The sequence below is a fragment of the Muscardinus avellanarius genome, assembly GCF_963383645.1.
Source record: "Muscardinus avellanarius genome assembly, chromosome: 6".
In the NCBI taxonomy this organism is placed as follows: domain Eukaryota; kingdom Metazoa; phylum Chordata; class Mammalia; order Rodentia; family Gliridae; genus Muscardinus; species Muscardinus avellanarius.
In genome coordinates this window covers 82,266,133-82,289,046 of record NC_137791.1, presented here as the reverse complement: position 1 = coordinate 82,289,046, position 22,914 = coordinate 82,266,133, and the positions used below count along the sequence as shown (strand labels likewise).

The 22,914-nt window shown below is 36.4% G+C and overlaps 1 protein-coding gene across 1 annotated transcript in view; it reads left to right on the top strand.

The window, feature by feature from the left end:
- Positions 1 to 589: 589 nt before the first annotated feature.
- AMBN (ameloblastin) overlaps positions 590 to 22,914 on the top strand; it is a gene marked incomplete at both ends in the record, with an annotated part of 65,188 nt that continues 42,863 nt past the window's right edge. Inside the window, 6 exons of the mRNA XM_080697225.1 lie at positions 590 to 643; positions 4,237 to 4,323; positions 5,477 to 5,542; positions 6,433 to 6,522; positions 8,174 to 8,209; positions 13,389 to 13,659. Coding sequence (XP_080553351.1) covers positions 590 to 643; positions 4,237 to 4,323; positions 5,477 to 5,542; positions 6,433 to 6,522; positions 8,174 to 8,209; positions 13,389 to 13,659 — 604 coding nt within the window. The remainder of the gene's footprint in view (positions 644 to 4,236; positions 4,324 to 5,476; positions 5,543 to 6,432; positions 6,523 to 8,173; positions 8,210 to 13,388; positions 13,660 to 22,914) is intronic.

The following is a 22,914-nucleotide window of genomic DNA, read 5'->3' as shown; positions in this document are numbered from 1 at the left end:
GTAAGCTGCAAAGCAATATACATGATCGACTCCAGTTTTTAAATATACAAAGAGCTCTATATTTTGGTGTTTGATCTATATATTCATTTTTACATGATAAAACAAGTAACTTTAGAAAATAGTTTAAGAAAGAGATAAAGGTACAGAATGGTTTTAATTTCTTTTTGTCTGCAATTTTTTTTAATTACACAAGGCATGTCTCCCTGAAATACCCTCTAGTCAAATGGTAGACATTGGGTAACATAATGTCTGTAACTAATAACCCACCTAATGAAGTGTTGGGGAATCAAAGAAACCAAATGATTTCACCAGCAGCTCAATCCTGATTGGTCTCTCAATCTGTCGGTCTCCTGAAGGTGAATTTATATTCCTTCTACAAAGTCAAATCTTCAAAGCATAAAAATTTTCACCAGAGTAAACTAGAGAAGTCATCTGGATTTCCAGTATAATTTTGCTTGGTGAACACAAAGGTAATATGAATTGACCATGTTTCAAGTGGAACATTCATTTTTTAAGTATAATCTTCTCTCAAAAGGAAAACGAGTGAAAGACTAACACTATTTTGTTCTTATAGGTAGCAATTTGAAACATGAAGACTACGATTCTACTGTTTTGTCTTCTAGGATCAACTCAGTCATTACCAGTAAGTACAATATGTTTACTTTATGTACCAACTAGGCTCAGCAGCATCTTTTGTTGCAGAACTTTCTTCTTTCCTGCTATTTATTAAAACTGCTCTACTCTGCTCTAATACTTTTCATTTCTTGTTTTTATTTTCCAAGGCAAAAGATGATAAACTAATAAGACATATTTCAATATATTGACATTTTTAAAATGTATCCACTCTATTGTGGGAGAATTTTGATTATTTTGACAAAGCAGTGAGGTAGAAATGAGGGACCAAGGAATTCATTTCAATGCATATACACAAAGTGGGTAGTTTTATTTTCCAAAAAGAAATCAAGATTTCCTTAGCAACTGGTTGCTTCTGACTAAAGAGGTAAACTATATTCTCTTATTTGTCTGATTAAAAAATACAAATTATCCAAATTGTATGAACTTTAAAAAGGCTACCAAATTATGTGTATGATAGCAAAAGCATTTTATAAAGTAGTGATCATTTTTTATTTAGAACATTTCATCACAAATTTGTTCATGTAAACAGGCTTTTGAAAGTAAGAGGACTAGCGCTCTACATTCATTCCAGTTTCCTTCATTGTTTTATAGACATAGAGATAGATGGCTGGAATCTCTAAGTGGATCTCTTTTTGTTCGAGATTCTTGAGTATGGACATTAAGGAGGGAAAATCATAAGCTATTTGCTATGAAATACCAGAACAAAAAGGAACCATTTTTATTTGGGCCTCAAACTCACTTGACACCTGTGGCCATCTATACAATTAAGAAATTATTATTGAAAATTGTATATGCCAGACATTGTCCTAGTTGCTAAATATATAATGGTAATAAAAAAGGTCATAACCCTTTATGGTGTTCATAAAAACTGCAAAAATGTTAAACTATAAATAACAGTGATGCCGGGTGTTGTGGCACACACTTGGGAGGCTGAGACAGGAGGATCGCACAGGTTCGAAGCCAGCCTCAGCTACTTAGTGAGGCTCTCAGCAACTTAGTGAGACCCTGTTTCCAAATAAAGTATAAAATAGGTCTGGGAGTATAGCCCAGAGGTAGAAAGCCTCTGGGTTCCACCCCCAGTATCACCTAAATAAATAAATAAATAAATAAATAAATAAATAAATAGTGATTAGCTTTGTGAAGGAAATGAACAGGGTAAACTGGGGGAAAGATGGGACAAAACATGAATGTCCAACCTCTTTTTGCTTCATTCCATATATACATATGTATGCTCCCCCTGAAAGAAGTTGCGAATTCTTTAACATTATAACAAGGTGTAGTAGTAAGCTAATGTTTTTGTAAACAAATGGAAGTTTTCCTTCACTGAATAAATTTACCAAAAGGAAACCATGTGGGAACACACATGCCTATAATCCCAGTACTTGAGAAGCTGAGACAAAAGGATTTCGGGTTTGATGACAGCCTCAGTAATTTAGCAAGACTCTCAGCAACTTAGTGAGACCCTGTTTCAAAACAAAAAAAGCTGAGGTATAGTCCAGCCCCTGGGTAGAATACCCCTGGGTGCAATCCCCGGTAACACAAAAAAAAATTGCCAAAAAGGTTCTTTAAAATAAAATCTTTCTGGCATATTTATCTTGCCATATAATTTGTAAAAATTTAGATGAATAAAGCTTTGCAGGATCATAGCTTCCATGAATAATGAACTGAGGAATAGAGTGCTGACTAATGAAGGATCCTAACAGCCAATAACATGAGGGCAGGTAGATGGCTAGTGGGGAGGGGATAGAGAGGTGACTTTGAAATGTCTATTAGGAATAGAGACAATGTTTGTCAAATGAGAAGTCAGGATACATGCACAAGATATTTCATAGTTTATGTGAATAAATTCTTGAATTAAAAAGGCATAAAATGGATCAATTTGCAAATGTGGAAACTTGCAATAGCCTAGTGATTATTTTCAGTATATCAAAAGTTTGATGGTGCCGGGCATGGTGGTGAACACTTGTAATCCTGCTCTTGGGAGGCTGAGACAGGAGGATCATGCAGGTTTGAAGCCAGCCTCCACTGGCTTAAAAGACCCTGTTTCCAGATTTAATATATATATATATATATATATATATATATATATATATATATATATATTTTATAGGTCTGGGAGTGTAGCCGGGAGGTAGAAGGCCCCTGGGGTCCATCCCCAGTACCACTAAAAAAAAAAAAAAGTTTGAGGGTGCCAGAGAACAAATACTATCAGTAGAAAGAGAGAAAATAAGATAAATAAAAGTCACAAAAAGTGGATGTGCTCAAAGAAACCAAGATTTCATTCTTTCAACAAATATTTCTTGAATGCCTTCTTTCTACCAGACCCTAATTCATCTGCTTGACATGTTATCATTAATTAAAACACAGAATTTCTACCCTTATGAAGCTTATATTTTAGTAAGGAGGCAAATGACAAGTGGTGAACATCCAGAATCAATAGATTATATACATGTTAAAAGGAGGTAAGCACTATGGAAAAGCACGAAGTAGATTTAGACACAACAGGCCACAGGAGAGCTGCCCACGGTTGCATAGTCAGGAGAGTGGCCAGGTTAGGTTAGGCCTTAACATGAAGGTGAATCCAAGTGAAATGAGTAAGCCACTATCTAGAGTAGGAGCATTCCAGCCAGAGAGAAGAGAGGAAAGTAAAATTTTAAGGCAGGAAAGGGCTGTACCTGCTCCAGAAATAGAAAAGAGCCTGAATAGCCAGAGCACAGAGAACAAAAGGAAAGGAGGCAGGAGAAAGTCGGCAAGCACTAGGGTCTCTGAGCTGAGGGCCCTGCAGGCATTGTGAGGTCCCTGGCCTTTGCTCTGAGTGGAATCAGCAGTCATTGCAGGCATTGAGCAGAGGAAAGACAAGATTAGACTACTGTTTTCACAGGGTCACTCTGGTTGCTGTGTTAACAACAGACTGTAGCAGATAAAAAGGACTTATTTACAGAAGTTATCCCTTCATAATCTCAACACTGAAAAGGATTCCCAAGGACAACCACTTCTCTTACAACTAGAGGGGAAAATCCAAAGTGAAAACAAGAGCGAGTGGCTGCTCCAGGGTAAACCCAAGAGGACCCAAGGACTGTGTAGTGAGGGAGAGCCACCCTCCCTGCCCTTCAAGACACATGCAGGACAAAGGCAGTCAAAGGGCAGCTGAAAGGTATTTATTATTCAGACTGAGAGCTCTGCAGGTTCCTAGCATGGCCACTCACCTTGTCCCCCTGAGCTTCTCTCCTCTACAAAACAAAACCATTCAACAAGACACCGTGGGTATGGAAAAGCCCTGAAAGTCAATGGTTGTTAATACACTAGGAAAATATCCCGGCCAGGAAGAAAAAGGAACTTTCATTACACAGTTGTCAGGGACAAGGCAAAAATGGAAGGCTTCGTGAAAAGAAAGTAGGATTTATGACAGTGTACCACAAGCACAGGGAAAAGAAAATGCATGCAGAACTAAGATGCAGAGCACATACTTTATGTTCCATGAATTAAAACTGCTCCCAAATAAATGGATTTTAAAATTTTTTATTTGGGACAATCTGTTAATTCTGAACAGATACAAAACCTCAAACACATCCCTGCCTTCTCAAATATTTGTTTTCACAGAAGCCGCAGAACCCGACTTTGGGATCTCCTCCAACAAAGCCAGCTTCAGATCAGACAACACTGCTAAACCAACAGCAGCCAAATCAGGTGACTGTCTTGCAATATGGAAGATTTACAAACCAGCAATAAAAATATGTTAAAACTGGTAGATTTAAAATCAAGATTTATAGAGTCTCATGCCAGGATTGAAAGGCTTTGAGAGGGGAAAAAATAGAGAGCCAAAACACTTTTTAATATAGAAAGCAGAGCACTCTCATTCTTTTTTCTGTCTAAAAAAATACTTTGATTTCACAACTGATCTAGAAAACTTTGGAAAGGAACAGCACCACCTATTTACAAAATGCCCTTGAAATCCAATGACATGCTCTGTCGTGTTGCAAAGATAGCAGAGATTAGGAGATGCTCTGTAAAAATAACTGCAGGTGCCCTCATGATTTTAAGTTCCATTGTTGTTGATGAGGTGATGCTATAAAATCTGTTTCTTAAACATATATTTAAAACTTCTGTAAACTTCATAACTTCTTAGTTATTATTCTCCCTCCTCCTCCAACTCTTCCTCTAAAGGACTCTGACCTACATCTAGACTTTGTGAAATAGTAGTCAGATAACACTAAAATCTAAAGTTCTCTGTTGACTTGATGGCCTTTATAGAGCACACTAGTCAGCCAGTCTCCCTCCTTAGGATCCTGCAGCTTATATAATTTAGAGAAATTAGATATTTAAAAATACAAAGTTAGCCGGGCATGTTAGCACACGCTTGTAATCGCAGCATATGGAAGGCTGAGACTGGAGGATCACAGCTGCCAGACAGCCTCAGCTATTTAGTAAGGCCCTCTGCAACTTAGTGAGACCCTGTTTCAAAACAGAGAATAAAAAATAGGGCAGGGGATGTAGCTTGGAGGTCAAATGCCCCCTGGGTTCCATCCCCAGACCCGCAAAAAAAAAAAAAAATACAAAATTAGATATTTAAATTAGGTATCAACATAAATGTTTATAATGAAATAAGAAACAGGAGTAAACTACCTGATAAACACCACAAACTTTACAAATTATTAATGCAACTCCCAAGACCATAAAATGGAGAATGAGATCTGGTGAGGACCTGAAGCTTCACCTTCATTGACTTTGGTGGTAAATCCACCTCTGACAGGAGTATAGATTAATTGATGGTATTTTCCACTGACAGGGTAGTAGAAATTAATAATCTCTTATCTAATACATCAATTTCAATACCTTGCAGGTCTTCCCTTCTTTAAGTCTCATACCACTAACACAGTTGTTTACATTGGGATCAGATCTGCAACTGGTAAGTAGTGTTTAATATTATTTAATACCCATTGTTGAATAATTATAAGACCTACTGTTTGTCATGGAGGAGGGGCAAGAATATATGGAAATGTGTATCCACAAGTGCACATACACATCTATTCACTGTAGATAAGGTAAGAGAAGAACAAGAGAAGAATCAATGGAAGCTGATTGTGATTCAATTCAACCTAAAAGAAAATCTTCTTAGTAAGAGTCTCCAAAGAAACTAATCTAATTCATCTTTACGTCTCCAGTTCCTCTCCCCATTCCTCCACCATACCTTCTTTGATGCTACCTTCAACATCCATACAACCACATAAACACTGCGATGATTGTTACCATCCCAGCAAGAGAAAACTAGAAAGGATAGAAAGACCTTTAGTCTTCTCATAGAATATCTGTAGAGTTTAGTATATATGGAAAAGGAAAATAAGTTCCTTCCCTGATTAATGTGGATTTTTCCAGTGTTCAAATTTAAATTATATATTAATTATATCCCAGACTAGATATTTTTATTCTATGTATCTTAATTTTCATGGGGATATCAATGAAGGAACTTACTTCTTCAAGAAAAATTTCCAAGAGCTATTGATACTGTAGCCAAGAAAGCGGATGCAAGAAAATATTAGCTAAATAATTCTCAAAGAGACTGAGCCAAAGAAAAATTTAATATGGAAAAAACTTAGTAATGGACCTTGTTATAATTGTACTAGCAGACTAAACACATCTTTGAATTCCACCTCTGTGTCTAATTACACATACAGTAGAACAAGATGTATTTACATAGCAAATCTTTCCTTCAAATGTATTTTTACACTTCTACTTAATAAATACATTTTAGTCTCCTGAATGTTTAAAATGAAAAACATCTTCTTCATTGCCCTCCAGCTTAACCCTGCCACAGGAATGGCACCTGGTGTCCAGACACTCCCGTTGACCCTGGGGGCATTGAACGGACAACAGCAGCTGCAGCCTCAAGTAAGGTCAATGCCAGCTTTTATCTCACATTAAAGAGCATTTTCTCACGGGTGGAAGCTTACAGAGTTGAAATAATTTTTTCAAACTTGAAAATTGCACCTAGATAATTTGCGAGTACATGTTCTACTGAAGATAGAAGAGCATTTGGTAATTTGATTCTTGCTGGAAACCCATGAAAACACGTCCAGAAAACTAAGCATGCTGCCCCATAAGCTCTCTATAATATATTTATAATTGATAATGGGAAACCATAAAGAGTTGAGGGAGATTGGACAGTGAAGATTTTAAGAAGAACTTAAGAAGAGCCAGGGTTGTTTTCCATCATATTCTGCTTTCTAATGAAGACTTTCTGGATGGCCAAAATTACCCCCCCCCCAAAATTAAGAGATGGATAAAGTTTTACCTTCAGAAAATCCAATCTTCTCTTTTTTGTGCTCTTTTTTTCATACCACCTCAAAAGTCTCCAAGGACTTTGCAGTTTCTGGATGCTTATCTCCCATCATTACTTGCTTTCAGTAAAAACTTTCACAACTCTTTTCACATAAAAATAAAAATAGCATACTTATGATATAACCTTTTTTGGAAGTGTTTGCACTTCCAAAAATTTAATAAGCTCTGAAAAGTACATTAATTTTCTTATGGCTAAACTAAGTTGTTTTTGGATAACTTATCCTCCCCAGAATGTGACCTCAACCCCATTATCTCACATTGTTATCTAATTTTTGTGGAAGCTTTTATTGTTTATTATGTAAGTAACAGAAATTACTTAACTATAAGGAATTTAGAAAATACATGCAAGCAGCCGGGCGTGGTGGCGCACGCTTGTAATCCCCGCGCTTGGGAGGCGGAGACAGGAGGATCGCGCAGGTTCGAAGCCAGCCGCGCTGGCGTAAGAGACCCTGTTTCAAAAATATAAAATAGGTCTGGGAGTGTAGCCCGGAGGAAGAAGGGCTTCCAGGAACCCCAGTACTACCAAAAGAAAAAGAAAAAAGAAAATACATGCAAGCAAAAAGAAATAACAAATTTTACCCAGAATCCTATCACCCAGAATAAATACTACTAACATTCTAGGATTTGTCCTTCCGAACTTATTCAATATATATGAGCGCATTTTTAAAATAAAATATGTTCTTATTCTAATATTCTGTAGCCTTATTTTCTTTTTTTCTTTTTTTCTTTTTTTTTTTTTTTTTTTTTTTTTTTTTTTTTTTTTGGTGGTACTGGGGTTCCTGGAAGCCCTTCTACCTCCGGACTACACTCCCAGACCTATTTTATATTTTTGAAACAGGCGCGGCTAGCTTCGAACCTGCACGATCCTCCTGTCTCCGCCTCCCAAGCTCAGGGATTACAAGCATGTGCCACCATGCCCTGCTATAGCCTTATTTTCTACTAAATACATTTGAATAGTTTTCATGCCTTGAAATATTCACTTGTAATACTATTTAATGATTTCTTAATATGCCATGGAATACTAAATTCCCTATTGCAAAAATTAAGGAGGATTCTAAATTTTTTGCTTCTGTAAAAATGCTATAGAAAACATCCTTATAAATAAGTTTATGACTCTATTGATTAGTATTTCTTTTGAACCAATTTTTAGAAACTTATCTATAAATACATATTTTTAGTAATTTTTTCCTCCTTTTTTCAGATGTTACCAATTATTGTAGCACAACTTGGAGCCCAGGTAAGATTATTTTTAGTATGATTTTTATTTTAAATCACTTTGATGTGAAGAAATTAATCTTGTTCCAATTCATCAGTTAGTTACCAAATTTCTAATTTACTCTACATTGTGTGGCCAGTGGTGATAATAATAAAAGATAACACTGAGCAATCACTATGTGCTAGGCACCATTCTAAGTACTTGACAGGTATCCTTTTATTTAATGCTAGAAACAACCTCTTGTAGACGTTATTTTTATGTCTAATTTGAAGATGAGTAAGTAGTGATTCTGACAGTTACTCAGTTATAGTTGTATCTTTAGAATAATAGTATATCAGATGAAGCAATCAGTCAATCCTCTAAACTGAAGTGCTAAGAAAGAAATAAAGTAATGGAATTTACTTATTAGATTCATGACTGTGGAAATTTGGTTTTAGTTATATATTTTCCAAAAATACATTATCTCTTTTCCTACTGACTTTGATGAAAGTAATTCTTGAGATCATTGAATTACTTGAGGGCATAAAGTTACCAAAGACCAAGATAAATGTCAACATCAGGTGACAACTTTTACCTCTAAAAACAAAAAATCAAATATAAAATTTCTATCAACTCTTACTTTCATATTTAGGACCATAGGCCAAGAAAATAATTTGAAACAGAGAAAAGGTTTATATACAATATATTTATCAAAACGATCTGTACAATAGAGAAAATTTTTGGATATACCTTAAATTTAAGATTTAAAAAAGGATGAATTTGTTCGAACCACCTCCCCATGCCACTCCTGAATGGCATGGGGCTATAATGTCTTCTGTGTATCTATCTTTTTGATAAACTCCTTTAAATCTTCAACAACAACAAAAAAGATTTTAAAAAGGTTACATAAACATAAGAGCAAATACTATGAGGCCATTCAAAATTATATTTATTAAAAATTGTCAATAATACAGTTAAGTGATTGTTATGGAATAGTAAAAGATAAGGCAAGATAAAAACCTATATAAATGACAATTTCTATTATGTAAAAATATATATGGAACAAATATATTAATATATATCTGAAAAAATATACTAACTCTGAGTGGTGGAACGGTATTTTTTGAGATTTTTTCTCTAATGCATTCTTAATTCTCCAAATTTCCTTCCATGTGCATTTATCACTTAACAATAGATAAATACATAATTTTTAAATGTTGGTGATCTCACATTACTCATATAATAAATGTTAACATGTTTTCCATATCATATATTGATGTGAGTTTAGTGATACAGATAACAGTTTAATGTATTGTTTAAATTTTTAAATATCTCCTTATGATATTTAAAAGTACTTTAGCTTTTGCTAAGCATGGTGGTGCACACCTGTAATCCTAGTACTTGAGAGGCTGAGAAAGGAGCAATCACAGGTTCAAGGTTAGCAAATTAGTGAGACCCTGTTTCAAATAAAATAGGACTGGGGCCATCTCCCAGAGGAAGAACACCCCTGGGTTCAATTCCCAGTACCACTAAAAAAAAAAGCATTTCAAGTAATATTTTGTTATATATGTTGTTTTTTTTCTTCTGGGTTTGGGGATAGAACCCAGGGGCATTCGACCTCCGAGCTACACCCCAGCCCTATTTTTTATCCTTTATTTTGAAACAGGGTCTCACTGAGTTGCAAAGGGCCTCACTAAGTAGCTGAGGCTGTCCACGAACCGCGATCCTCCTATCTCAGCCTCCCGAATGCTGGGATTACAAGCGTGCGCCACCACGTCCGGCTTATATATGAGATAGATGATAGATAGATAGATAGATAGATAGATAGATAGATAGATAGATATTTCATTAGATATATATTTACCTTGAATATATTAAAACTTGTCTAATATGTTTAAATTTTTGTTTTTAGGCTGCTATCCTAAGCTCAGAGGAACTGGTAAAGAAAAAATTATATATCACTCTCATTTTAAATTCTTTCACTTAAATTCTTAAATTCACTTCCACCGCCGTGTTTTCTATCCTCTCATAGTCTCTTTTGACTGAAAACCCTGAATCTTTACATCACAGTAACTGAACATTTTATATGTCCTTGAGTTAGGTTCTCCTTCCTAGCTGGCGATTCCATCCTCCCCCTCCAGGTACTTTCCCATGACTAAGACTCAGCATTGGTTTTTCTATACTTTTCCCTCAGATTCAGTCGAATACAGAGAGCCAATGCACATTACTTTAATTCCATATGGATTAAAGTATATTATTTTAAACTTTGAAATGCATGCAGATGTAGAATAACATAAATATTAAATTTCTTTCAAGAAAGATTAAATTTGTAGTTTTCTAGCATCTGCTAATGATTCATTATTTGTGATACAGGTGAGTAACTAGTGAGTGTTGGGCATAAATAAAGTTCTTATTACCCTTACTATGAACTTTTATGTAGTCAGTCATAAGTCATATTTATTTAAAAATGACTTGAAGCCGGGTGTGGTGGTGCACGTTTGTAAACCCAGTATTCGAGAGGTGGAGACTGGAGGATCGTGGTTCGTGGACAACCTCAGCTACTTAGCGAGGCCCTTCACAACTCAGTGAAACCCTGTTTCAAAACTAAAAAAAGACTAAAAAATAGAACTGGGGGTATAGCTCGGAGGTACAGTGCCCCTGGGTTCCATCCCCAGTACCCAAAAAAATGACTTTAATTAACATGATATCAAACATAACAGAAATAAGAAATTAAGGGAATATTTGGGAACAAGGTTTTTAAAAATATTTCTATTTTGAAAAAGGTAGAAATTTGCTATTTTGCCCACAAATAATAATCAAGTAATAGGGCTAGTGTCTTGTTTTGCCAACACTGATATATGAACATCCACCTCTACTTACCGGCCATTCTACCTAATAAGCACGTTAGCAGATCTCTTATATACATTACCTTTAACTAACTTCGTCAAACAACCATCAATAGCTTTGACACAGATATGCAGATAAGGAAATTAAAGCTCAGAGAGTTTAAGTAATTTCTGTTTAAAGACAAAGAAAAGAAAAAAAAGACTTACCCTTACTATATGGAATGTACTCTTATCCATTCCGTCCTTTTTTTTTTTTTTTTTTTTTTGGTGGTGGTACTGGAGTTCCTGGAAGCCCTTCTACCTCCAGGCTACACTCCCAGACCTATTTTTTTATATATATTTTTATTTGGAAACAGGGTCTCTTAAGCCAGCAAGGCTGGCTTCAAACCTGTGCGATCCTCCTGGCTCCGCCTCCCAAGCGCAAGGATTACAAGCGTGGCCACCACTCCGGGGCCCATTCCATCCTTTTAATGATGGTTGCCACCCACTTTTCTTATGTAAAAATTATGATTGTCATAATTCTCAGTTTAAATACTTCTATATTGATGCCGGGCGTGGTGGCGCACGCTTGTAATCCCCGCACTTGGGAGGCAGAGACAGGAGGATCTTGCAGGTTCAAAGCCAGCCTCGCTGGCTTAGGAGACCCTGTTTCCAAATAAAAATGTAAAAATAGGTCTGGGAGTGTATCCCGGAAGTAGAAGGGCTTCCAGGAACCCCAGTACCACCAAAAATAAAATTAATTAATTAATTAATTAATAATTCTATACTGTACTATACTCCTATTTCACCTGGCATAAGTCTAGTTCAGGTTTCAGTATCTCTTAAACCTAAGACTGTATTTGCCAAACTTCAATCTTGGCTCACCAACTCATAATGATTTTGAGAAATACTTTAAAATACAGATCATTGGGTCGAGCCCCAAACCTGCTTAATCAGAACTCACCATCTCTCTCTCTCTCTCTCTCTCTCTCTCTCTCTCTCTCTCTCTCTCTCTCTCTCTCCCTCCCTCCCTCCCTCCCTCCCTCCCTCCCTCTCTCCTTCTCTCCCTCCCTCCCTCCCTCCCTCCCTCTCTCCTTCTCTCCCTCCCTCCCTCTCTCCTTCTCTCCCTCCCCCCCTCCCTCTCTCCTTCCCTCCCTCCCCCACCCTTGCAGTACTGGGGATGGAACCCAGGGGCATTCTACCTCCCAGCCATACCCCCAGCCCTATTTTTGTTCTTTATTTGAAAACATGGTCTTAGCTGGGCGTGGTGGCGTACACTTGTAATTCCTGCTCTTGGGAGGCGGAGACAGGAGGATCACACAGGTTTGTAGCCAGCCTCTCTGGCTTAAGAGACCCTGTTTCCAAATAAAAATATAAAAATAGTTCTGGGAGTGTAGCCCGGAGGTAGAAGGGTTTCCAGGAACCCCAGTTCCACAAGAAAGAGAAAGAAAAAGAAAGAAAGAAAGAAAGAAAGAAAGAAAGAAAGAAAGAAAGAAAGAAAGAAAGAAAGAGAAAGAAAGAGAGAGAAAGAAAGAAAGAAAATAGTCTTACTGAGTTGCAAAGGGCCTACTTAGTACCTGAGGCTGCCCAAGAACCTCAAACCTCCTGTTCTAGCCTCCCAAATGGTGGAATTACAAGTGTATGCCACACACACCTGGCCAGAATCTCTTTAACAGTAAAAAAAAAAAAAAAAAAAAAAAAAAAAAAACTTCCAAGAGAGGAAGCTCCTTCAGTAACCCCCCAAAACACTCAAGAGGCTGAATTTCCAAGAAAAATATTTCTGGCTAAATATTCCCATGTCTTTGAAAAACACACTGAGAGAACCTCGCAGGTATGAGATCCAGGAGGAAGATGTTTGGTTAATCTACTTGAACTAATTTTTTCATTATTTTTTAATCTTCAAGTTACCTTTTTAAATTGTGTGGGCAAAAGAAAGGCTAATGTTAAGGTAAATAACAGAGATGTAACTCATTATCATTGTGAGGATCTTCTGCCTTTGTATTACCTCCAGATGCACCTCATAGTAACACGCTGTTTTATTTCTTTTCCCATGACTGGTTTGATTCTGACTTTCCTGTCCTTAGGGAAATGAGCATAACAAAGAATCCCAATAGTGAAACCAGCATTGGGCTTGGGACTGGCAAGGGAGGCAACTCCTGTAAGGAATGCCAGGTCTGTCTGTCTGTCTGTGTCTGTGTCTGTCTGTCTGTGTCTGCCTCTCTCTCTCTCTCTCTCTCTCTCTCTCTCTCTCTCTCTCTCTCTCTCTCTCTCTCTGGCTTTGCCCTCTCCATTCTGCCATTTCAATCTCAATTTGCTGCCCTACAAAGACAAAAATCTCTTTGACCAGCCTTAAGATGTCTTTCTACTGACTTTGTTTTCTGTTTCCCTCATTCTAGCCATTGGCCCCACAAATCTTCACAGGCCTCCTCATCCATCCTTTGTTCACGGGAGGCAGCCTGCCCAACAGTCAGGCGGGAGCTAATCCAGATGCTCAGGATGGTGTCCTTCCTGCAGGACAATCGGGGGCAAACCCTGCCAACCAGGGAACCCCAGAGGGCCACCTCCCAACTCCAGGTGGCACAGATGATGATTTTGCAGTGACCACGCCTGCAGGCATCCGAAAGGGCACGCAGACTACTGAAGAAACTACCACACAGTCACCAAATGGTAAGTTCTGCCATCTTAGAAAATGCCCCTTGGCCATGAAAACCAGCAACAGAATGGGAGAAAAGAGTTCTCTGTCTTGCTTGACAACTGCAGGCCTTAATAAAATCAGGGAGTCCTTTTCACTCACGCACAGTTGATTCAAGCAGTGTGAAGGAATTTCACTGGGCCATCAACCCTATGGTATTTACCCTGAAAAAAGACATTTAATTGCTGGCATATTAACCTTTTTATCTTAGGTCAGAGCTGAAAATATTTGGAATCGGTCTGTGTGCCTTTCTCTCCTCTTTCTCTCCTGTCTCCTTCCAACACACACACACACACACACACACACACACACACACACGTACACACGCACACGCACCAAACACATTTCAGTTCACATAATCCTTTTTTCAACTCACTGCTTGGAATAAGCCTCAGAATCTCCTGGTAATAGGCTAGAGTTTTCCCAGTAGATCAATTCATCTGGATTCCCTCTGATAACACTTAAAGAAATATTGCAAAAATAAGCTTTGCCAGCACCAACATATAAAAATAAGTGTTTAATTAATGTATGGGGATGTCTAGAGCCAAATATCCTTAGATAACATAAGAATGATTTGATAGAGACACTCCTGTTTCTAGAAAAGAAATTGGATCATAAGTAAAATGTTTAAATTCAATATGCTTTTGCCTACATTTAAGAGTATTTTGTTTTCTTCTAGGATTTCATTAAGCTGTTTCAAATTTTTTCAACTAAACCACCTCAAATTTGATGATATATGTGAATCTTTTTCATTCACCACAATATGGAATAGATTGAGACATATTGGAGGCTCTCAGAAGAAATTCTTAGTTTACCTGAAAACTTCCCTGAAATTTCAAAAAATATATTAAATGTAGAGAATAATAACTTCTGAAAAAGTATAATTCCATAAATTTGCCTTTGAAGTATTAACATTATGCCACTTCAGACCTGGAAAACATATGTATTAAAATATATTTTGAAAACGGACTTTTTCTTCTTTGGGGATGGAAGTTAGGTGGATGTCTTCAGACACCATTACCTCAGGACATTTATATGACACTCGAAGTTGAGGACTTTCTTTGAAAGTAAGGAGCACTTTTGCCAATGGAGAGGATATTCAGGAATGGAAGGACAAATTTTAGTGTCCTCACAACTACCTCAGGATCCATTTTCCCATACAAGTCACAAATTCAATTTTCAATAATAAAATTATTTTTATCATCCATAACACAAGAGTGGAAACATGTAATAAGTCAGTGCCTGTCCTCAAGCTCTTTTACAGTCAGTGGTAGTAATTATGGCATTTAATGTCTAATTTTGGAATATCCAAGAGTAGGAAACGGCAGAGATGAAAGTAATCACTAAAACAGAATGGTTTAATACCACTGCTTCATCCACCTACAGGTAGAATTTAAATTCATGACTCAGATGGTTGCAGTTTATTCAGATTAGATGAGAATGAGAGAGGTTAATACAAACTACAATAAAGCCTCAAAAAGGAAACAGATTAATTGGGTTAATAATATTTCTCCCTATATATACTTTGTCCCATTAGTATGGAACAGAACTAAATAAGTACCCATAAAATATTACCATGTTCAGTATTTAAGGTGGCTAAAGAGTTGGTTAAAGATTTATATCCAAATTGTTTCAGATTTGCAGAATCTGAATAATGTATATATAAATTGTCAAGTTTTTTATGATCAAGTGAGAATAAACTAGGATTCAATCTTCCAAAAATATTTTGCCATCAGTGCTACTAATTAAAAGTGCCACAAAATGATTTCCTAAAAACACTTTTTCAAAAAAATTTTTCTCTTGTCAGGTGAGGTGACCCATACCTATATTTCTAGTACTTGACAGACAGATAAATTGCAGGTTCGAGGCCACACTCAGCAACTTAATAAGACTCTGTTTCAGAATTCAAAAAAAATAATTTTAAAATGCTAGAAGGATATCTAGGAGATATAATTCCCCTGGGCTCAATACACAGCACATTAAAAAATTTTCTCTGAGCTTTATTTTTTCTTACCTGTAGAAGAAAGGGTCCCTATCATAGATATCTCACAAGATTAATAAGTTAGTCAGTGTAGTTGATATATGAAGATGTTTTGCAAACTCCAAACAACTATGCAATCAATTTTGTTTATTTTCAATATCCTTCAAACTATCTGAGGTTATCTTTCAAGCCCCACACTTTCCTCCCTAGACTCCTACAAACATATGTCTATGATAGCAATAATAAACTGTACTTTATTTGTTTAGGTATGTGATCACCCGAAACCAAGTATATTCCAAATTGTATATGCAACTCCTAGGGGAACCCGAAGACTTTCCAGGGCCATAAGCAGACAAGTGTTTTTAAGGGCCAAATTTCCATTCTCAACTCCCATATACTTTCCTAAGATATATTTGCCTGAAAACATGTTTTAGTACCTCCTCTCCATTCATAGCAACTTTTCCCACCTTTAAAAAGACCCATGTCTCATCTATCACTTACCTTGTTGTGGAAAAGTGTTCTGAGATAGAAAATTCCAAGACATAAAACAAATAATGAATCTGAAATGTTGATACCGGTGTTATAATAAGAATAACCTTTAACAACTCAGGTAGTTATTAGTTATTAGTTCGCAACAAAATTAAATAAGTACCTAATGGAATTATCAAGTGACTGATTATTTTAAGCAATCTTGATGGTAGAAATAAATACTAAAACAATAATTAATACTAAAATTAAAATGATTTAATTAATAACATTTAGTGAGAATAGTGGTTTTAGTCTTGAAATCTCTTTCATGTTTGACAGATTAAAAGACATCTGCTTTTGCATTTGTTCTGTATCTGTCACAACAGCACAAATGTCAGTGCTGGAAAATTTCACTGTATATTATATACTATTTTTTGTACTGGGAATTAAACTCAAGGTAACTTTACCACTGAACTATATTCCTAGCACTTTTTATTATTTTTTTCCTTTGGCATAAAGTCTTGATAAGTTGCGCAGGCTGGCCTCAAACATGAGACTCTCCTACCTCAGCCCTCCAAGTAGCTGAGATTATAGGTATGTGCTGCTGCACCCAGCCACTGCATGCTCTTGAGAAAAGAATAAAAAAGGAAAATAAAATCCCCATATTATTATAAAAATACTTTTACTTTGATGACCCATCCAAAGGATCTCAAAGACCCTCTAGGGATCCTCAGACCAAACTTTAAGAACAACTTCAGGCAATGTCACATCCACTTACTTTTACCCTTTTCCAGGTTATGTATTTTAAAAATCACATGGTGATCTACTGTGCGCATGGGGCTTCACACAAACTTTCTCATTGCTTGTTATACTGCTACAGATACGTGCTCCGTGAAGACAGTAATTTTGATAAAATCAATTTTATTCTTTCTCATAAAAAAACTATAGTAAAGTGTAATTATATGTGCTGCAATATTAAACATATTTCTGACAGAAGAGATCTTCCTGTTGAATGAAGCATCAATGAAAACTAAAACCTCTACCTCCAGGATTTTTTTAGGAAGCAGGACTTTTTATTGAGTTCTTATTTTTCAATTTAGATTTTAACTCTTCATCTCTGTACTTCACTTATATTCACAAACTGTGTCTATTAAATAACAAGTAGAGAACTTCTTAATGATAATTTTTTTATTTTACTTTATAAAAATTAATTGGTAGAATTTTCCAGAGACTAATTTTTGGTTCAAGCATTATAGACCTTTTTTTCTTTTTCAGTAACCACAAACTTCTGCTACAAAGCACCATGAGACAAAGTCATACTGTAACACTGACTTTGGCCTTTCACTCTGGTGTCCCCGTTGGTGCTTTGAAACACTGGGGAGCAAATGGGATATCCCTGGGAGCCATTTCTAAGATGGAACAGCCAGAAACAACTATTCACAACCTACATAACTAAACCACTCTCTTAAATCCAAACTAAATGTGTCTCCAATTCAATTTAGGTGGATCCAGAAAGTTCCTACGGCCATGCCGATGCAATTTGATTCAAGACAAAGTATGACAAGAAGGAAAGAGAAGAGACAGCACTCATCCCTTGTTGTGGCTAAGCTGTCTTTTTCAAATTCACAGAGTGTAGGATTCTGTGATGCTGTTGATAGTATGTTCTTGGGGCATGAAGAATGCTGGTATAAGTGAAGGACCCTGAAGTTCAAGTTCATTGTTTTAGATTCCATAATAAATCCATTTCCGCCTCCTCACCTTTATTCAGTTCAAACCATCCTATTTGCCTTTCCCTCCTCTCTATTTTCTGTTTATTTTTCAATAATCCTATTTATGTCCTCATTAGAAGTAAAAAAGATCATAACACATACCTTTTAGAGAAAAGTTTAAAATATCTTTGGAGCCGGGCGTGGTGGCGCACGCTTGTAATCCTCGCGCTTGGGAGGCTGAGACAGGAGGATCGCGCAGGTTCGAAGCCAGCCTCAGCTACTTAGTGAGACCCTGTTTCCAAATAAAATATATAAAATAGGTCTAGGAGTATAGCCTGGAGGTAGAAAGACTCTGGGTTCCACTCCCAGTATCACCACCAAAAAAAAAAAAAAAAAAAAGCCTTTGAAAACTGACTCTTAATTTACTCTCATTTGGCTATAAAAATCTTTACAAAGTAATTGGATGCCACAGTCTAGAGAAGTGCTATCCAATAGAAATGTCATGTTAACCTCATACATAACTTTAAATTTTCTAGACTTCACACTTAAAATTGATAAAAAGAAGTTGGTGAGATTAATTTTAATAATATATTTAACCCAACATATCCCAAATACAAGTTTATAATACATTCAATATAAAAATTATTGACCCATTTTACTTTTTTGCTATTTTTACTAAATCCTTGAAATCTAATATGTATTTCTGTTTACATCACAATTTAAACTAGCCACGTTTTAAGTGCTAGATAGCCACATGTGGCTAGTGGCTATTGGGTAGCGCAGGCTGGATTTAAGGAAGGGTCACAAGGTTAACATTAATAACTTGAAACACAAACACCTTGGAGAAAACTATAAAATTGTGATGAAAGAAGCCAAAGACCGAAGCTGGGAATGGTGTCACGAGCTTGTAATTCCAGTACTTGAAAGGCTGAGACAGGAGAATCACAACTTTGTGGCCAGCCTCAGCTACTTAGTGAAGTCTTCTGCAACTTAGTAAGATCCCGTTTCAAAGTAAAGAATAAAAATAGGACTAGGAATGTAGCCTGGAGATAGAATGTCCCTGGTTTCTATCCCCAGTGCTGAAAAAAGAAAAAGAAAAAAGAAATCAAAGATCTAAATTAACGGAGAAGTATTTTGTGTATGTAGATAGGAAGAATCTCTGTTGTCAAGGCGTCAATTTTTCCCAACTTGATGTACAGATTAATGTCATCCCAGTCAGAACCCCAGGAAATTATCTGGAGGATCTTGGCAGATGAAATCTAGAGTTCATGTGGAAAGGCAAAGATTCAGAATGTCCAGAACAATATTGATTACTGAATATGAAGCTTCAATGATCCAGACCATGTAATATTGGCAAAATAGAAAAACAGAACAATGGGACAGAATAAAGTCCAGAAATAGTTCCACATAAATATCGGCAACTGACCTTTCACAAGGGAGGAAAAGCAATTCAACAGAGAAAGGATAATTACTGGACAGTCATGTTCAAAAACAAACAAGCAAACAAAATGAACCTCGCCTCCAGACATAGATGTTACACCTTTCACTGAAATTAAATCAAAGTACCTCATACACCTGAATATAAAATTGTGAACTATGAAACTCTTAGGAGAAATTATATGTGGCCTTGGGTTTGGTGATGACTTTTCAGATGCAATATAAAAGCATTTTCCATAAAAGAAAAGAACAATTAAGTTGAACCTCATTAAAATTAAAAACTTCTATTCTACCAAAGACTATGTTAAGAAAATAAAAGGAGTAGCCATAGTGTAGGAGAAAATCTTTGCAAAACATATATGATAAAAAATTGATATCCAAAAAAACCTCAACAAACTCAATAATAAGAAATCAAAGAACTCAATTGATAAATGGGCAGAAAGATCTGAATAGACATTCAAGAAAGAAGATATATAGACAGCAAATAAACATATTTAAAATGTTTACTATTGCTTGAAGTGGTGGTATGTCAGCACAGGCTGAAGCAGGAGGATCACAAGTTTGAGGCCATTCTGAGCATGTTAGTGAGATCTTGTCTCAAAATTAAAATAAAAATGGCTGGGAATGTAGCTAAGTGGTGAAGCAATTGCCTAGGATTAACCAGGACCTGGGTTTCAATTCCCACCAAAAAAAAAAAAAAAAAGTTCACTCAAAATTCAAAATATAATATAATACCACCACACATCTATTGAAATGACTACAGCCCACAACTCTGATGGCACGAAATAATGCCAAGGATGTTTTGATGGGGATGCAAAATGGTACAGTCATTTTTTTGGAAAAGATTTGGTAATTTCTGAGCAAACCTAACATACTCTTAACCATACAGTCCAAAAGTCAAATTCCTTGGTATTTACCCAAGTGAGTCAAAAACTTATGTTCACACAAGAATCTACATAATGAATAGCAGTTTTATTCATAATTGTCAAAACTTGAAAACAACCAAAATATAATTAAATAGGTGAATGGATAAATAAACTGTGGTATATCCGGGCAATAGAAGGATTATTCAGTGATAAAAAATAAATGAGCTATCAAACCCCGAAAGGATATAAAGAATCCTTAAGTACCTACTGGTCAGTGAATGAAGCTAATCTGAAAAAGCCACATATTGTATGATTCCAGTTAGATGACATTCTGAAAAGAGCAAAAATATGGAGAGAATTAAAAATTATCAGTGGTTTCCAGAGGGACTGTAGCATGAGTAAATGGAGCACAGTGGCTTTTTTAGAGCAATAAAATTATTTTTAATGACATTGTGATGATGAATACATGTCATTAAACATTTGTTAAAATGTATAGAATATACAACACAAAGAGTGAACCTAACATAAATTATGGAATTTAGTTAATAAAATACATAAATGTTGGAACATCAATTGTAATAAATGCACCACATTAATGCAAAATGTTGATAATAGAATTGACTCTGAGAGAGAGAAACAGAGAGTAAATGGAAAATACACTTTCTCCTTAATGTTTCTGTAAAACTATAACTGCTAAAAAGAAATTAAGTTTATTTTTTGGAGGGAGTAGTGGTAAGGGGGATTGAATCCAGGGGAATTCTACCTCTGAGATATACCTCCAGCACTATTTTATTTTTAATTTTGAAACAGGGTCTCAATAAGTTGTTGAGTGCTTCACTGAGTTGCCGAGACTGGCTTTGAACTCTGATTCTCCTGTCTCAACCTGCCAAGTACTGGGATTCAAGAACGTAGCACCATGCCTGACTAAGTCTATTCATTTTTTAAAGTACACCCAAGCTACATATGGTGGTACCTGCCTGTAATCCCAGAACTTAGGAGGCTGAGACAGAAAGATTCCAAGTTAAGGCCAGCCTCAGCAACTTAGCAAGACTCTCCGAAATTTAATGGGACACTGTTTCAAAATAAAAGGAGATGGGGTTGCATCTCACAGGTAGAATGCCCCTGCAGTCAATCCCCAGTACCAAAATTTTTTAAATAAATTACACCAAAAAAGGGTTAGTATTTTAAAGTATTTGTCCATAATATTTGCAAATTGGAATGATTTGCTAGAAATTACCTCCCCCTAGTGGTCTTGAGGTAGAAAAAAACTAAGAGTAGTGAAACAGTGGGAGCCTGGGAAGACAGCCCTGGTATTACTAGAAACAAATTAAGTCTCAAATCATCACCATCAATAAACCCAAGTAAGGACTCAGGAATTCAGGAAACAGGATGATTTAAAAGGACAATTAAGAGAAATTAGAGAGTGGATAAGCAAAGTAAAAAAGTAGGTGAAGCCAATAACACCATGAGGGTGACTCAGAAAGAAGAAAAATAAACTTTATAACTTCTGCAACAAAGTGTCCCTTGGGTCTGAAGATCCCCAGAAACCAAGAAGAAAGTCACAGTAAAATGCAGGCTCATTCTCCCAACAAAATATAGGCAGATCTGACCAGTGGAAATGTAATCTATGATTTAAGAAACCACAATAAGAGATTAAATAGGACTATGAAAACACTAGCTGAACCTTTAATTGTTCACATAATGTGAAGTTTTAATTTGTAAAAGTGAAATGTGTAACTAGGTACCCAGTATGAAGTGGGTGTATGATAGACTTTAGACCAACACATAGGACAAATAATTACAACAATTATTCACTTCAGAGTCAAATTAAGAATAAATTAGGTTGAATTAAACTTACTTTAAAAGTATAACCTCAGCCGGGCTGGTGAACGCTTATAATCCCTGCGCTTGGGAGGCTGAGACAGGAGAATCACACAGGTTCGAAGCCAGCCTCAGCTACTTAGTGAGGCTCTCAGCAACTTAGTGAGACCCTGTTTCCAAATAAAAATATAAAATAGATCTGGGATTATAGCCCAGAGGTAGAAAGCCCCTAGGTTCTACCCCCAGTACCACACAAAAAAAGTATAGCCTCAAGAAGACATTAAATTTTCTGTGCCTATGTATTTTTTCACCAAGTTTATACTGCAGGAATGCATACTGTCATGTAACATGCCTTTTCCATTTAACCATATATCATGTATTGTTTTGATAAAACAACTCTTTTGTGGTACTAGGGATGGAACCTAGGGGCCTTCTACCTCTGGGCTATACTCTCAGACCTATTTTCTACTCTATTTGGAAACAGGGTCTCACTAGGTTGCTGAGAGCCTCACTAAGTAGCTGAGGCTGGCTTGGAACCTGTGCGATCCTCCTGTCTCAGCCTCCCAAGTACTAGGATTACTAGCATGATCCACCATTTCCAGATGATAAAACATAACTTTAATGACTAAATTGTGTTCCAATTTATCCATTAACCATAATTTCAATATACTTTTATTGTGCACTATAACAGAACATCATAGCGAGGTTCAGTGTGGTACAAACACATATGCACCCAGCTCTTGGTGTGATTCCCTCTGAATCCCACTCTATCCCCTCCCGATACACATTAGCGACCTTGGTAGTGGTACCTTCATACATGGACATAGCATTATTCAAGCTGTCTCCATCTAGCCTCCTTTATTCCATCCCCACCAGCTACCACCAATCCCCTTCCACCATTCCACCGGTCTCTCTTCTTACTTACCTAAAGTTTTTTATTGTTGTTGT